We start from the raw sequence: 17873 nt of genomic DNA, 5'->3' as shown, positions 1-17873 counted from the left end.
AAGATATACCTTGAGGTTAAAATGAAGGTAAGAGCAGACTAGATTACCTCAATCAATCTATCAATGAATAAATAAAGGATTTCCAGAGTGAGTGTTCATATATTTGTAATGTGCCCTTTTCTCTGTGATTGTAGGTATTTATAAGCATTATTTGCACAGAGGAGACACACAAGAGAACTTGGCCAGATTAAATAACCATTTCACATTCACATGAGGACAGACTTCAGTCCAGCCCGAGGGAGAGAGCAGCTCTTTCAGCATGAGATGATGCCCCCTGCAGTTTTTTCTTATTGCAGCCTTGAATGTCAGCATGTTAGCAACTGTCTGACAATTTTTTTTGATATGTAGTAACAAGATTTTCAAAGGCCTTGTGGCATTATCATATTGCTTTGAACTCCAAAAACAAGAGGGGGGAAAAAAGGAACGTCCTTCATTTCAGTGCCTCAGGGCCACATTTAGGTCGACACTTCCCAACATTATAGAGTTCATCATTCATTTGAAAGAGCAGAAGGTCAAAAGTTATTTTCTGATTAACAAAAATATTTATTTGCTCTGGGCTGTAATATAAAGGAAGCCATTTTTTAAATGTGTTTTTAGGAGAAAAGAGGAGCACAGAAGCCAAGAGTTGACAATAATAGACACCAAAAGCCAGAGGATCATTTTGATCATTTTTCAGCTCCATTTAATATTCATAGACAAACTTCTCATTGACACATTTTGAAGATGTTAATAAACAATCTAGATAAACACTCTAGTCTTCAGTTTTCCTTAATTTTACATTGCTGTTTCTGAGTAGCATCCAGAAACTCACTTTAGTCTTTCATTGCCAGTGTTAGAAAATACCATACATATATTTTTATAACACCTACTTTGGAACTGAGTTATATAAAGGCTCATTTGTGTTTTCACCGTCTCCTGCAGATGTTTTCTGTGTTGAAGAACAGCATGATGTGTACAGTTGATAAACACTGACAGAAAGGAGATAATTTATTTCCCCTGTAATTAAAAATGCATGACTTTTTTTTATTCAGGCATTATTCTTTTCATTGTTTTTTTTTTCTTGCTTCCGCTGCACAACTATGATCTGCTATTGTTACTATTTGATGATTTTGTCTTTTTTTAACATTAGGTTAAAGACTCTTGCAGTGGCACATCATTTTACTTTTCATCAATTAAAAGAAAACATGAACAAACACAATATTGTAGTATCAAATAAAACACACAAAGTCAATGCAAGTTTATGTTTGTGGATCACTGATGACTAAAATGAATTATACATAGTAGTGCACATTGATTCACAGGGAGGGTAATTTTGACTTCATGGAGTCTTTTATGAATTTATAAAACTCACAGCTTGATTGTTGCACAAGTTCCAAGTCTATCAGTGAGAGAAAAATACAGAATCAAACAATACCATTTATTCCCATTTCCTAACCCTTACCCAAACACCGACTTGAATGTGCCTTTGCAATTACTGTCATTAGGACAATTTGGGGAGAGTGTGGCACATGGTGCTGGAACGAGAGCGTGCTTAATCTCTCCACCCGCAGTGTCTTTCTCCATCAAATCCACGTCGGGCGCGTATGTCTTAATTGAAATGACGGATAACAGCATCTGTGAAGGCCACATCACTTTCGGTCTCCCTGCAGCTGTGCCTCCACAACTGTGTGTATGTTTGTGTGTTTGTGATTTGTGTGTGTGTGTGTGTTTGTGTGTGTTTGTGTGTGTAAACCTTACTGAAATTTGAAAGATTCATGAAGCTCAACTCACCAGCTCAAGGACCTGCTTGCACAGACCCCTGCAGAATTATGATGTAGTGCCCCGGCTGTTTGGTGCCCTAATCAGGGAAATGATGAGATGCAGTTGAAGTTGGTCTAATGTTCAGTGGTACAGATGAAAGGCTTTACTGAAACTGTATGTGGTTTGTTTTGTACATATAATACAAATAAAGGCTTTAAAGGCAGGGTGCTTTTAAAGCACTCCCATCACATGGCAACTTGCTGAAGAGCCAGCAAATGGAATGGTAAATGGTAAATGGACTGTACTTATATAGCGCCTTTCTAGTCTGTGCGACCACTCAAAGCGCTTTACATGACAAGTCATTCACCCTTTCACACACATTCATACACTGATGGCAGGGGCTACCACGCAGGGTGCCAACCTGCTCATCAGAGGGAATCTAACCATTCATACACATTCATACACCGTTGGCACAGCAACGGGAGCAATTAGGGGTTAAGTGTCTTGCCCAAGGACACATCGACATGTGGACTGGAGGAGCCGGGAATCGAACCACCAATCTTCCAATTGAAGGACGACCGCTCTACCTCCTGAGCCACAGCCGCCCCAAGCACAGCAAGTGAACAAGTACTGTAGATATTGTGGATCCCAACTGTATATGATTATTATAATAACACATCTGCCTGTTCAATTCAAATTGAGCTGACCAGGCTGTAGTTATTCAGCCCTATCAGATTCATTACCAGCATGTTTCAAAGGAGTTTCAGAGGGGATCCATGTTGTACAGGAAAATCAAGATTGTATTTTCCTCACAACATGAATGTTGTTGATGTTACCCAGCAGGCCCATTCCTTTTACATGCAATAGTCACTACATCACCACACAGCCATGTCATGCCTGCAGAGATATTACAGACAAACAGACCTGCGGATGCCGAGTAAACGGGAGGCTGTGGTTATTTGATGTGACTGCATAGCTAAAGTGGCCTTTGATTTCCTTTGGTGACTCACAATTTGCTCAGCAAAAGCTATGATTACATGTCAGTTAGTAAAATAAATATCCCTCCTTTCTCCTGTAATAATCCATATATAGATGGCATGCTGTGTATGTAATGTTACATACAGAGTGCATGTGTTGTTGTTTTTTAACACAGAATTACATTTACAATTAAGTCACATTCATAATTTAAACCATATCTACACATACAAATTGTGTATATTGACTTGATACCTGCTACATGTCGTGGCCCAGTCTTTAGGTCAACAAGCTGTGTGTGTGTACAGAATGACTTTTTACTTCCTCTGTCTCATCTCACACATGGCAAAACTGCTCTCATATTTGAGTTTTTCTTTAGAACGTTAGAATAAAAACTCTGGTTAAACTGGGAAAAGGGCATGCAGCAAAACCTAGTGAGGGCTGTGGTGAGCAGTGTCACCTGGCAGCTCATTCAAGCTTAGCGGAATGTTATAGAAAGCCCAGAGCAGTGGAAACAGCTGGTGGTGCTGCTCAGTGACTTTCTCCCTCTATCTTTGCTCTGGGCCGTCGTCCCTGTAGACTATGCCAGGGCCATTCTTACAGCATGTGTACAGCAAAACAATCATCACACCCCCAATGTTCTTGTCCTTCAGTATGGGGCCAATGCATACTCACTCTCTCACACACACACACACACACACACACACACATTCAGCTCACCTTTTTTCAGTACTGTAAAGTAGTAAAAACGTGTGGCAGGCTGAGAGATGGCTTTCCAATGAAGTGGTCTTTTCTTTCACTGGAAGAGTTTCTGGACATTTGAAGGCAGCATGGACTGTATTGCACTGTACTTTATGCTTGTGTGGATGTGTGTGCGTGTGTTGAATTTGTGACTCCTCTGGAAGATTGAAACATCTCATTGTAAGTTGCCAGTAGAATAAATGATTGACAGTATGGAGAAGCGCCGATCAGTGCTTCATAAAAATGCCATGCCTCTGAGTCGCTCAAAGGGTCATCACCTCACACAGTGGAAATATAGTACTTTAGGAGCCACAGTCAAAAGTTATTAATTAATGTCTGTATATCATATGCATAAAGATAGAGTATTTTTATTTTCCAGATTTATAAGACAACAGGTCAGGTGCCTAGCTTCCATCCATCAGGACTCGGCTCAGGGCAGAGACTACAGAATACAGAACACCTATCCCGAAGCCATTTGCAAGCATGTTTACAATAAAACAAAAACATTTTCATATCTTGGCAGGTGGGAAAGAAACTATCAGGCTCCTTAGGTCTTGATATTACCTCTCACTGCCTGGGTTCAGAATAGGGATATCAAAAATCTCTGTATATACACAAATCTATTGAGGGTGCTATACATCAACATAGGCCTGTATAATTACGATCAAGGCCTTGTGGACCTGCAAACTGCACTATGTATTCTCATTTATAAGTACCACATAAATGCATACGTGAGTAAGAATAACAACACAAATAACAACACAATATACATAGGAGATGATTGATGAGATTATTAATCTCTTAATCTCTGCTGACTGTTATATACAGCGGACTGTTATACAGTATACTGTACTATTACAAATGTCCAATTTTGTCATTTTTATGCAAAACTAACATGATTGGACTCAAAAATCCTGTGTGACCACTGCCACTGCTCCACTGATACCAGATCCAAATAATCTTTAAATCAGCTGTCTCTATTGGAACAATTCAATTTCCTCACCTTGTCCGTTTCACTGAGAGAAAAGTTAATCCAATCAAGTACTGTAATTCTTTTGAGGTTACTCCATCTATCTTATTTCCCAGTAGACTCACTGTTGAACATCATTTAAAATTTATATCCAATATTTTGCACAAAAAATTCTTTCACATTTACCCAAAATCTTCTTACCTCAGGGCAGTGCCACAGTTGATGCATAAAAATGCCAGTCATTCATACAACCATGCCAGCACATATCTGAAATATTACTGCTCATTTTCTTCAGTTTGTGCGCAGTGATATATAACTTAAACTAAATCTTCAGTTGTATAACTTTATACCTCACACAGTTTGAAAGATAAAGTAGCTTGAATGACTCAGTATACTGTCGCGACCCTCTTGATCTGTTGTGAGAGGTACACCCACACCCATACACCCCCATTGTGCTTTTATGGTATACAGTCAAGAAAGGTATGACATAACCTTTACAGTTTGAAGACTCTGCCAGTTGCTGCATCTCTTAATTGAATATCAACAGTGTAATTATTAATAGTCATCCTTTTAAGTGCACAGAATATATTTTTACTGGATATACTTATATGTATCTCAAGTTCATGAAAATGCATTATATATCCATCCTTTAGTAAGTGACACATTTCAGCAATGTTTTTATTTAGCTGTATGTCATTTAAAGGAGGTTTACCACCAACTGTCAATAAATATGACAATGAAAGTGAAATGTGAGCTATTTATGGTTTGTGCGAATCCCTGTATTAAATAATTATTAGTCTCAATCAGCAAAAACATGCTTGTGATATTGCATGTGTGCATGATGCTCTGTCATCATCCTTTGTAACCGTTCCTCTCTTACTCTTTACCCTTTAGCCTGTTTAAGTGTGACAGAATCTCAATGACACTCACAATGGAAAAGCTCTTTGAAAGCGCAAGTGTATGAATAATCACTAAGACACCCTTAATCCATTTTTAAAGAAGGGAATATTAATGCACTAACAACTGTATCTGCTCGGCATGCAGCAGATGATTCCAGGTCTGCAAAAAGCCCCTCTCTCAGACTGAAGCCACAGCGAACGTTAAGGGATCACTCTGCACTCTCTGTCACCATGACAACACCAGTTCCATGTCCGAGTGGGTGTACACACTTCATTTAGTAATCCTCATCGACCAACATGGGAACAGCTGTGTGCATGCTGAGAGGGTCCAGGCTAGCAATCACGCCAAAATACACTTAATTACTGGAAATGTGGTCCTCTTATGGGTATTATGGAATTAGAATTCGAGTGGCAGTGGCTGGCATCTACTGTATACAGTACATGCCCTTGTATTTGGCCTTTTTCTGGATTTTTACAGAAGTGCAGGTTGTTTTTTTGTTGTTGTTCTCTACAGTATGTAGAAAAAGTATGTTCACTGTACATGCAGTAGATGAGAAATACAAATACACTTGCCTCATTAATGTTAAATTCTATTACAACTGAGCTATCAAGGAGCCATCAGGGAGTCACATTGACCTGCCTTAAGTGCCCTGACTATCTGACTACTACTACTACACACACACACATACACACACACACACACACACACACACACACACACGTGCGCTCTCTCTCCTCGAAGACCCAGCCATACATCTTACAGTTGAACTGTGAAGTCTACCTTCCTTCTGTGCACTTTTTAAAGTTGTAAACAGATATATTTTCCTGTGAAGTTATGAAATTCAACCACTTTTGATATGTGTATTGATATTTAAAGGGGACCTTTTAATTTAAGATTCAAGATCACTTTATTGTCATTGTGTAAAAAATATACACAATGAAATAAAGTACTCTGCCTAGAAATGGAACTCAAGTTATATACATTAAAAAAAATGTATCATACACACACTCATCAAAACATATTTGCTCATAACACACTTCACATTCACATAATTACCAACACATTTTTAAAAGAGAGTTAAAAATGAGATGTACCATGATGATATAGCTAAATAAATAAATCTGTAGCAAATAAATAATATTGCACAGGATGTTGATAGATTTGATGTGTTACTGATTACACTGTGTTTAATTTCAGAGAGGTGTTCAGTGTGATGATGGATGTGGGCTACAAACTGTTCTTTAATCTTGCAGTGCATGCTTTAATGGACCTGTAGCATTAGCCTGAGGGCAGACATTCAAACAGCTGATGGATAGGGTGGGATGACTCCTTTAGGATACGGCAAATGTTCTGCAGGAAGCAGGATGTGTATATGTCTTCTAGAGCAGGCAGCTGTGTGTTGTGCAGTTTTTATAACTCTCTGCAGTGCCTTCTTATCTGTTGCTGAGCTGTTACCATACAGTACATATCAAGATGCCGAGGACACTCTCAATGGTGCACCGGTAAAAAGACACTAGCATCTGTTGAGACATGTTGATTTTCTTGAGAGTTCTCAGGAAATACAGTCTTTGTTGTGCTTTTTTAATGAGGCAGTGTGTGTTGTATGTCCATTTCAGGTCCTCTGGGATGTATGTATCCAAGAACCTGAAACTAGAGACTCTCTCCACCTCCTATCCACTATGTTCAGTAACAGGTGAACATTCTGGTTTCTCCTGAAATCAATTATCAGCTCTTTAGTCTTTCTGGTATTTGGTATTGGGGGAATAGTTACAAGCAGAAACAGCCACAGTGATGATGATGATGTTTGATGAAGAGTTGCAGACAACCAGCAAACCTCCATCGAGTAAACTACTTGTTTTACTTTGGCGTGCTGTGTAATGGAAAAACACTCACAATGTGTCAGCTAGGCTTGAGTCATGGCTCGGTGTGACTACCTCCAAAATAATGGAAAATGCCATAATGTTAACAGAGGAGAGCAGTGAACTAACAAGTGTGTGGAGCAGGTGACCACATAAAGAAATTGGTCACAAACTGGCGACAAATAAGGTGAAAAAACTGTTGGAAACCATGCATGCTTTTTCTCACAGGGATTACTTCTACATGTGTACCTCATTATTGACATTTTGGCCATGCTTAATATGAACATCCAACAAAAGCATAATAAGTCTCCTCTAAGATCAAGTATGCCAGTGGTGTATATATGTTAGCACTTATTTTACCCAGGAAAGCCCCACACAGTCATTCCCTCTCTTTGACAAGCCATACTCACTGTGTTGCATTCTTAAGTTGCCACGGTGAGTGGGGTACAACATTTGCAAATTTTCACCACGGTTTTAGCACCTGTGTTTACAGTGGAGCCTTATCTGCCAAACAAGGTAGCGTGCCGTGTGGTGCTCTGACACACTGACGGTAAGTTACGTGTCGAGATGAAGGAATGGGAAATGATAGAGAGCCCTTTGAAGCAAGATGCCATCTCTTAGATTTTTTTTTTTCTTTTCCATGGGCCATTGAACACTTTGAAGAGAAGGCTTCATGACTGACAAAAGATAGACGTTTCTTCTGGGTTCACAATGAATACCACTTATTTGCTGTCATGTTAGGATGGTTGGAAGCAGTCATCAATTAAAATATGAGCATGTCCAAGTGACACAATGGATATTTTATGTTGACTATTTGGCAATACTAAAGAGCATAAAAATGATGGAGTGCTGAGTTTAGTACATGACAATAATGAAAATCTGCTTAGACATATACTGTATTCCTACTATTACCATAACACTTGCTTATGCATTATACTTTTATTTAAACAGGACAGAAAATGGTTTAATGATAAAATACCTGCTTCCACATCACTGATTAAGATGTGGTTGAAGCTGTGAGCTCTGTAGCAGTAGATTTTCCCCCCCCCTGTGCTTCAGTGGTGAATTACCCTTTAAATGATAATCCTTCTTCTTCTCCTGTGTTTTGTTTTCCTTTTTGTTTTGTTTATGTTTTTGAAGAAACAAATTCAATATTAATGGCACAGAGATGAGAGATTTCTGCAAGTGCTGTGTTACCTTATTGATCTTCTTTCTTCAATTTGCTCTGATGCATTACACTGTAAAGTCTTTCTAAATCAAGTCTTTCAAAAAAAAAAGACAGGCAGTTGTTGAACAACACCAGGCATCTTTTCTTAGCTTTAAAAAATCCCACAGGCTCATGCTACAGCCAGCTGTGATTTCCATTCCTCTGAGACAATTTTCAGAACAGGCCCACACAGAATTCTGATTTTTCTTTTCATAATTAGGAAGCAAACTATACCAAAAAAATACCTCAGTGTTTTCATTGTGGTGATCAGCCTTCAACAAGGAGAGTTAATAGCCTCTTGAATTTACAAATGATTTGAAAACAGACCTCAGCCATCACAATGAAATCAAAAGTGCAGTGCATAAAATGCAGTTGATGATTTTCAGCATCAGTCATAGACATTTATAGAGATGCTTAATTCTATTCACAAGGCTCTTACAAACTAATACAGTCCGCACTCTCCATGTAAAATCTGGCTTTATCAATAAAAATAATGACTGCATTTAAATTGAATTTTGGCTGAATTTCTTAATGGACTGTAAGTCATTATGTGCTTTGTTGATTCTTAAGTATGGAAGATAATTGCCATGGGCAGCATGAAAGTGGTTTGATTACTGTCTGCTGGCTCATGTGAAATATAATAGATCTAAATGAGGATCCCATACCCACATATCTCGTTGGTACTAATAGTGTTTATATTGCATCTCTAGGGTTGTTGGCAAGAATGAGTCTGTTCGAGAATAGTCACACTACAGTGTTCAAGTATCTCTGCCTGGTGGAATTGTTATTATGTGGAATGGTAAAGCAGCCTCAAAGTCAGTACAGGCAAGTAAAAATGAAAGATTGATTAGGCTGTGAAGAACTGGTCCCACTCTGAACTAGCACTTCTCTTCTAAATGAAGTCTAGATATTTCAAAAGATTTTTTAGTTGCTAAGAAAGTGGCATCTTTGAAGTGTGCATGTCCCCTTGGTAGTTATTCCTCAGCTCTCCCAGAGCTAAGGAATATTTTAGTAGGGTTGTCTAAGATGTTCACACACATGCTTCACAGTCGATGCATTAAGGGGTCATTTCATGTTCAGTCCATCCTGAACTGTCCAGACTTACCAGAAATCACTTGCCAGGGATAGGATCAGAGATTTTTTGTTGTTTTGATTTCTATTTTCCTACATAATGTATCTGCACGGTTCACACTGAGGCCGAGGACATTTAGAGTTAAGATATGTTTGACGGCTGAATAGATCTGCTTTAAGAAAATATAGCCAGCATTACAACTTTATTTTGTATTCTGTAGTGTTTTGGGGTTTTTTTGTGTTCTCTATCTGAAAAAGGGTGTTAGTCTGGAACTGGTTGGAACAAGCAGCCACCATAGGTTCTCCTATACATCATCTGGCATCTGCAACCTCACTGCTAGATGCCACTAAATTCTACACACCAGTCTAAATGAAACAATATACTAAACAATGAATATCTGTTTAAATATGTCTTAGTCAGTCCCAATAGAACTGCTACTACCTTACAACAGTGATATAGTAGTTATTGCATGAGGGTTTGGAGAACAACACGATGGCTCCTTTTGATTCACATTCTTTCTGGTTTAAATATTATACTCAGTCTGACTAGAAAAGTGCAGCTGAGAATTATGTCTTACACTTGTTGTAGAGCCTTTCTTTTCATATTGTTGTACACCTTACTTGATGGCTAAATATTTAAGAGCATGTTTGCATTTATTGCTGCCCCAATTATTTTCCAGTGTCTCTTGCTGTTACAGAAAGATGACAATCTCTGCAAACAAACTAAAGAAAACTAAATGTCTGCTGTTGTGGGTTTTTAAACAAAGGCTGTATGCATTCAAGTGGCTCTATATTCTTTTCCTTATAATTGGATCCAAAAAATATTTGTATGGGATATTTTTATATGACCAGATTGTCAGACATTTTAAAGACTGCTCATGCTCTTCATTTTTTTTGTTTATCAGAGACAACACACATTAATTAAAATCAGTATGATGTCTGATTCAAACCAACAGGCTAATTTCCATCTGCAGTCCCTCGTCAGGTTGATGTTATGCATTGCTGACAGATCGAAGAGAGGGAGAGGATAAATATGCAGGCATGCAGTATGCTGGGGAAAATACATTTTTCATTTTTCACCCAGTATCTCCAGTTATAGGATGCATCGCAGAACAACAATATCAGTCACTATCAGTCTGTTTATTGTATTTAATTTGCTCCATACACCTGTAGTCGGCACACAATCATCCTTTGACACGTATAAAAAGAGTAAACCTCTGGGATTATTTTTATTTTGTTGAGTTGTGCTTTCTTTGTGGTGCCTATAGACTCACGGGGAAGGAAAACATGGTTTGAATGGGAATCATCAGTCTTTGCTTGTTTAGTTGTGTTACTGACCTTGTAGCCCCCAGCAAGAGAACACAATGAGTAAATCCAGTGGAGGTATTGGGGGTGGTGTGGGGAGAAATGCTAAAAGAAAATTGCTGGGAATAGAAGCTAATTAACTACTGGTGGAATTGGCAAGGCAAGAGTCTTGAAGGAGGTGTGTGCAGTGGGGATTTTGTAGGATGTGTGATAAAGAGAAGCTCTTTCAATTCCTAAATGACTTATTCTGTATGCTCAGAGCAAACTATGCTTGGCTCTGTCTAGTAATATACAGTAGTTCTGTTTCTGTTTCTGTGCTGGTTAATTTTGAAATGATTGGCGTTTTAATTCCCAGTCACTGGTATATTTTTTAAGTTGATTTCTGTTTAATAACACTTCAGGAGCACAGAATATTACTTCCGGTGTGAAAATTTGAAAATCCTGATACTGACAGATTAATTTCCTTTCAAACATACATACCAACTAAACAAGAGCTTCCATTTAATGTATTTTATCAGGACATTTCTCTTGATGTTTTTCCCTGCTATCAAGCCACCCCCCCCCCCCCCCACCATCCCCAAAGTGCATGAAAACCACTAGTAGTCTCTTCAACCCTAAAATAGATTGTGCCCCTTTCGTTACATGCCGATAATGGTATGCATGTGTCAGTATGTGCTTCTCACCAGCGAAGAAACACTGATACACTGAAATGTGCCTGTCAGCTAATGGATGAGAATAATGATAAAAGCTGAGAGCTCTACCAGGAGACACAAAACAGTGATGATAAAGACCCATGTTGGATGGATTATCTGCCATTGAAATCTGCTTTCCAAAGTCTAACATTAAAGAGCATCTTTGTATAATGTATGTAATGAAAAACGGTGTATTAATAACTATTTCCTGATTCTTCAGACACATTGGAAAAAAAGGATTTGTATATGCCCTAACCTTGAGGCGAGAGTATGTTAAATGTTAAATTGCTCATAGTTAATGTGCTACACTGACAAGCATATATTATATACTGCTAAACTAACTATTATTTGTATTTTAGTGTCCATGCAGACTTTCTTCTATTCTTTAGAAAAGTATGATTCAATAAATGAATAGACTGTAGCTTCCTATTCCAAATCAACATTGAATTTTGTTGGATTCTGAGAAGGACTGTACTTTTTCCTATATGAACAAAATGAATGACCACAGCTCCTCTAAGACAAGGTCATTTATGTTTAGGTTTTCAGCAGCTGCCAGTGTTATGGAGCTCTTCAACAACTAACCATCCTTCCTGTAATTTTCCTTCTTATGCACAAAGTGAAATATGTCTATTACCTTACAGAAACACAGCTGCATAAATATTTATTTGATGTGGAAGTGTTGATGATACGAGCAGAGACATCGGTACTGGTGAGATAAGAACTGTTTAAATTTTCATGAATTCACCAGTAGTCTGGTTTTTGGCGTTTGCCCACATTCTAGTTGGCGTGTTGCCATTCTTGTAGTGTGGAAATTCATGAATTATGCATGAAAAACAACTTACCATGTGTCCCATTATAACCACATTGTTCTATGCAATTTTCGGGGTGCTTTTCTGGAGCTGTCTGAAGACAATACTTCAGACAGCTCCATTCTCATTACAGCCCAACTTCAGCTGAGCTGGGGATCACCCAAACCCCTTGTTTCTAACCTCTTCCAAACAGAAAATCTCATCTCTTAAGCAACACCAGTGAGACCTATTTGATTATGGCTGTTCTCCATGCATTTAATCATCTTGACCTATTAAGCAACCAGACATACAACTGAGAACTAAATTTAATCTATAAATGATTTATGGTCAAGTAGAGTAGTAATATAGCTTACATTTATTCTGTGGAAAAGTGAAGATAAGTGTTTCATATTATAAATAAATGGTGAGATTAGGTGTAAGAAAACACTTGAGGGTCTCTGCATTTCACAACACAGGCTGCTGTGTTTTCCTTTCTTGCCCTCACCTGAACCAGGTCTGAATTTTCAGTATTCATACTTCAACAGGGTTTAATATTTTAGGGCACAGAAAAGGGGACTTGATGCGTTAAATTGCAAATGTATGAGTCGCAGCTGATCTATATTTAATGGGCCATGAATTCAGACTTACCAGCCAATACTGCTGAATGAAGTAAAAGACTGTAATTTTGCTCTCTGAAACAGCCTACTTTTGAATGAACAGAAAAACAGTCATCATGGTTGGCGGAATTACAGTATAATTTACAATGGCATTTTATTTAAAACAAACCTTTTTGAAAAAAATATCAGGCATATGGCATGTTTTATATGCACAGTTAAGTCTTGTGCAGTAAAATCACGTTTTACAGTGTTACTGAAATCTTTGCAGTTAGTATGTGTCAGTGAAACAGCAGTGGTGAAGCTCTCTGTAATGCTCTGTGGATGATGCAGAGTTGCTTTTTGTGTGTTGATGTTGACCTGCCCTGTCCAACACGGAGAAGGAGAAGGCCAAGGGTAGTCAGGCAGAATGTGGAAAATTCTGTTTTCGCTAAGTCACTGCTTAGATTGTCTTATTTTCCTGTCATCACATCTATGATTCAATTAAGAAGCCACATTCCTCAGTCCAGGCCAGACATGAAACCAGTGATTGACAGGTAAAGACATTACTATGTGAAGAGAAGGAGAGTACAGGGAGAGATATGAATATTTGAGTAGATGGCATAAAAGAATCTTGTAATTGATTTTCTATCTAAGCTGCTATTTCATTTACTGAATAAATGCATTCATTCCAGACAGTGGGATGTTCATGCTGTCCCCATTCTCTCATTGTGAAGACAAACTTTATTGTATTGTATTTTCTAATAACTTTGGCTCGGCCGTGTGGTCAGCTGAGAGGTTCTGCAGTGCTGTACTTATCCTCACCCTACATGTTCCTATTAGAAATACTGCCAGCAATGTAACCTTGCTAGAAGTGGACTGTGTTAAAATGAGCTTTGTCCGTTGTCCCCTTCCTACAGATGTGATCCACACCGTGGGACCAGTGGCCAGAGGTCATGTGGGCCCAACTGAGACCAATGACCTCACCTCCTGCTATCAGAACTCCCTCAGGCTGATGAAGGAGCATGGCTTGAGCACTGTGGTGAGTACAGTACGCCTCCACTCTTGCACTCATCTGAGGAGCAATGTGTCTCTGTTCTGCGCAGCTTGAAAGAAATAAATTATATGCTTCTATGTTTTTGTTTGACAGTAAGTAAGCCTTCACTGAGAAAGGCTGCGTTTGATTTCTTTTTTTTTTTTTTTTTTGAAAATTTGGAAAAGGTACAAGAACAAAAGGATTTAGCATCTTCTATTTTCTGTTATTTTTGATACAGTTCTAAAAAGCCTTAACCTCCTCTATTTAAACAAAAGCAACTGAGAACACAACAAAATGGTAATGTTTCATGTTTGTCAAAAGAAGGTGTTTCATGTGGACTACTTTGGCTTGTGATAAAATGAAAAGCAAGCCTTTGTATCCACCTCTCCATATTGAAGTCCCCAATATAACTACACATTTTTTCCCTATGTCATTGTATAATAGGCCAGCTACTACTTTTGACAATTTCTTCATAGGCTTTAATATAGATTTGATATTTCCAGGTTAATTCAGATGTTTTGATTCTTGTACATGTCTGTGCTATCTCATCAAAAAATATTCTTTAAAACAGCGGAAAATCAAAAGGTTTAGTGAATGAAACTGAATCAGAAGAGCTTTAGATGAGACAATACCCATACAATCCACAGCAGGCAGCAGACAATCATTCACACACTATCCCAGCTTCTAGTCTGTTCTGCATGGTATGTTTCAGTCTGGTACACAAGATATATACACATTAGATATATATACATTTGCCCTGCCTACAGAGGGTAAACAAATCACTATCACACCAAAAGGTCACAAATCACATTTTCAGCACCAACCTACTGCCCTGCTACCTCCTCAAAGGCCAATCAAGGGCAGTACTTACCAGCACAGATAGGAGACATAGATGAGTGCCAGTTTAATTAAAGATGATTGTGACAAATTTCTGCTCTGTTGATGACTTATTGTGAGTGTGACAGACACCTCTAGGTAGCAATTAAATGGATTGCAAAGCCAAATGACTGAAGTAGTTTTGATAAGTGTTTTGAAGTTAAAGTGAAGTCAGATGGATTTTTTTAGGGTTAGGGTTACAGTTAGGGTTACAGTTACCATAGATTAAACTCTTACAACAGCATTTTATTAGAATGTCATTTGTACTGTAGAATAATTTACTTGGGAGGACTTTAGGCTTCATACACACAAGGGAAAAACTACTCTATACAGCTCTGGGCCCCTAAAGCCTCATCACAGGAACACACCACCAACATGCCTGCTTCCATCCACGAATGTCCCAAACATTTGCACGTTCCAAAGATTTATTTATTTTAGGTCTATCTCTTGATTTATTTATCTGCTAATCCATAAGAAACTGAGTTTTTGTTTTTGCTGCGAGCTGTCTGGATTCTGTCTAATGTATTTATACAGCTGCTCTGTGTTGAGCATGCTTTCAGTGAAAACAGTGCTCTTCTGTGATTGACTGGCCTTGTAGGATGACACTAGCCATTACGTTATCTTAGCCACAGTCCATTTTGTCTCTCCTTGCTGCAAGGACACCAGTGAGCCTTTATTTTACCAAAAGCAAAGTGGAAATGGCTGTTTCTTTCTTCAAGCAAGGATGTGGCCTTGATTTAGTTTTACTCTAGACTGCCTTGATATGCAAGACTAACTGCACTTGAAGAGACGCTCCAAGGGGTTCTCTAGTCCTAATTCTTTGTTAACACAGTTGTCCAGCCTCCTAATACAAAGCACAATGAGTCCACGTTTTTGGTTAGCTGATCAGCACTAAGCTCATTTTGAGTCATCAGAAAGGGTCTCACTATGAGCTTTGCAATGTGAGAGAAACAAGAAGACGGGCATCCCGCCAAGTGGGTCCGCAAAGTGGGCAGGGGGGGGGTGGATACTTTTGGGAATCCTAGACGACTGGTTTCCCTAATGGGGATTCCAGGGCATTACAAAGGAATAGGAGACAAAACAAAGCCTAATACAAAATAAACTTGAGCATGAAAAATTAAAGAGAAGCAGAGCTTGGTAGTTAATCCCTTTTTCTTAGAGCTCAAAGCCACCCTTCAGGCTATGAAACAGTACAGCTACCACAGTCATAATCTGCACATCAAAATCTTCTTGTGACTGTAGCATGTCAAGACAGGGAGTTAAGAGATACCACTGGATTTCAGAAGTGAAAATGCATTTTCTCTACCGTAGGGCAGCTCAGTGTATATGACTGAACATTTACTAGTATCCCCAGAAGTGAGAAATTAGATAGAAGGGGTTTTCCTGTCCTGAAGTGATGTTGCACTGATTTACAGCTCTACTGGGAAGGAACTGGGGAAGATGGAAAATGTGACTTTTAGGCAACCTAAGGCAATTTCTGTCTGACTTTATCAGCGCAGTTTCTAGGTTGCACTCTTACCATTAGTGTAAAACAAAATTCAGATGCAAGAAACAGCTTGTATATATATCCATAAACCTATAAAGTTGCAGTTATACTTTTGGAGCAGCTCTCATACTGTAGTGGATCATGATGGTATTAAAATTAGATTATTGCTTTTCTGTTTTAGTGTTGAGAGATAATTGGGTATATTTGCAATGTTATGTAAACAGTCCCAGGTCAGGGAAGTACATTTTTATTGATTTTATTTTTAAATGTTAAAGGTGTTAAGCAATAAGCATTAAGTGCTACAGTACATGAGAAAAAAATCCCTTTTTCTCTCAAATTTGTATTGTCTTATTATTTCTCTAAAGGCTTGTAACTCACACTGGACACTGCCAAGCCAATATTGGCTGAAATGTAAAGGCAGATGTGCACATTTTGTTTATGGCACTACCCCTGGCCCACAGGGCACACTGTAAGTGTACAGTAGGATGCAATTCTAGACTTTACTGCGGGATGGCCTTCAGATGAAAAATGATGATCAACCTGAGCCAAGAAACCTGCCGTTTAACCCCCACACTGAAGTTGAAAGCTATCTGGAACGGTCCAGGCTTTCACTGCTTCAGTCTCTGGACAAATATCAGATGGCTGGATGGCCTATTGAGTTGTGTTTACCAAATCATTTGGCTGCAGTGCATGCTGGAAAATGATAGCTTGTATTTGTGTGTATGTCTTCTACATGTATCTTCCTGAGGCACATGTGATCGTGTCTGTTAGTGACGTTCTTTGTTCATGTCTCTCCTGCCTAGAGGACTCTTATGCTTCAGTGCTTTTTTTTTTTTTGCTGCGGCTGAAAGAGCAGCAGGCTGTCACAGCTCCCTGGGCTCTGACTGACCACAGCCCACAGCCAGGATGCCATCGTTGCCGGCTGGGCTCTGCAACATCACACAGGGGAGTCGTGGGAGCTGTGCAGCCTGTGAGTAGAGTTTCAGCGCTGGGCTGATGAGCACCGTGTTGTCAAACAGCCCCCTCCTCTGCTCACTGCTTGTTACACTATGTTGTTTGCTTCCAAAGGAGGCTCAGGTGAGGAACCAAAGTGGAAATATAGCTAGAAATATGGATTTTTGGTGGATTGATTCCAGACAAGAATTGTGATAATAACACTGCCTCTCTGGTCGATAGGAGTGAAGAGCTTTAGCAGACTATCAATATTTGCTTGAGCCAGACCATATTAACAAGGCATCATCATGGTTTCTCTAGTATACTGAGCATGCTACATTATTATGGTCTATTTGGAAACAGATGGGTTTGTTGGGGAAACTCACTGCTCAGCATTACCACACTACTGAATTGACAGAATATTCAGAAGACAGCAGATATAAATATATAAAAAATGATTTTCTGTCATGTGTGAGTTAAAGAGCCATACAGTGGCTGAGATATGTAGATTTTTAACCACTGACAGAGACCTGCTATTCACATTATCTTCTTATTCAAAGAATAATTTAGCCTGCATCCACGTTTAGGTTTTAAATGCTTAGTGAAAAACAAATGCTTCTCCTGTGTGTGTGTGTGTGTGTGTGTGTGTGTGTGTGTGTGTGTGTGTGTGTGTGTGTGTGTGCATTATCACAGTGCACTCT

At 38.8% G+C, this 17873-nt stretch overlaps 1 protein-coding gene across 2 annotated transcripts in view; it reads left to right on the top strand.

The window, feature by feature from the left end:
• Window positions 1-17873, top strand: part of macrod2 (mono-ADP ribosylhydrolase 2) — a 416544-nt gene that overhangs the window by 271000 nt on the left and 127671 nt on the right. For both annotated transcript variants that reach the window (XM_053333715.1, XM_053333714.1), the window contains exon 6: window positions 13762-13883. In XM_053333715.1, the coding sequence (XP_053189690.1) occupies window positions 13762-13883 (122 nt within the window). The remainder of the gene's footprint in view (window positions 1-13761; window positions 13884-17873) is intronic.

The sequence above is a fragment of the Scomber japonicus genome, chromosome 14 (genome assembly GCF_027409825.1).
Source record: "Scomber japonicus isolate fScoJap1 chromosome 14, fScoJap1.pri, whole genome shotgun sequence".
Lineage (NCBI taxonomy): Eukaryota > Metazoa > Chordata > Actinopteri > Scombriformes > Scombridae > Scomber > Scomber japonicus.
This window is presented reverse-complemented; position numbering and strand designations above follow the sequence as displayed.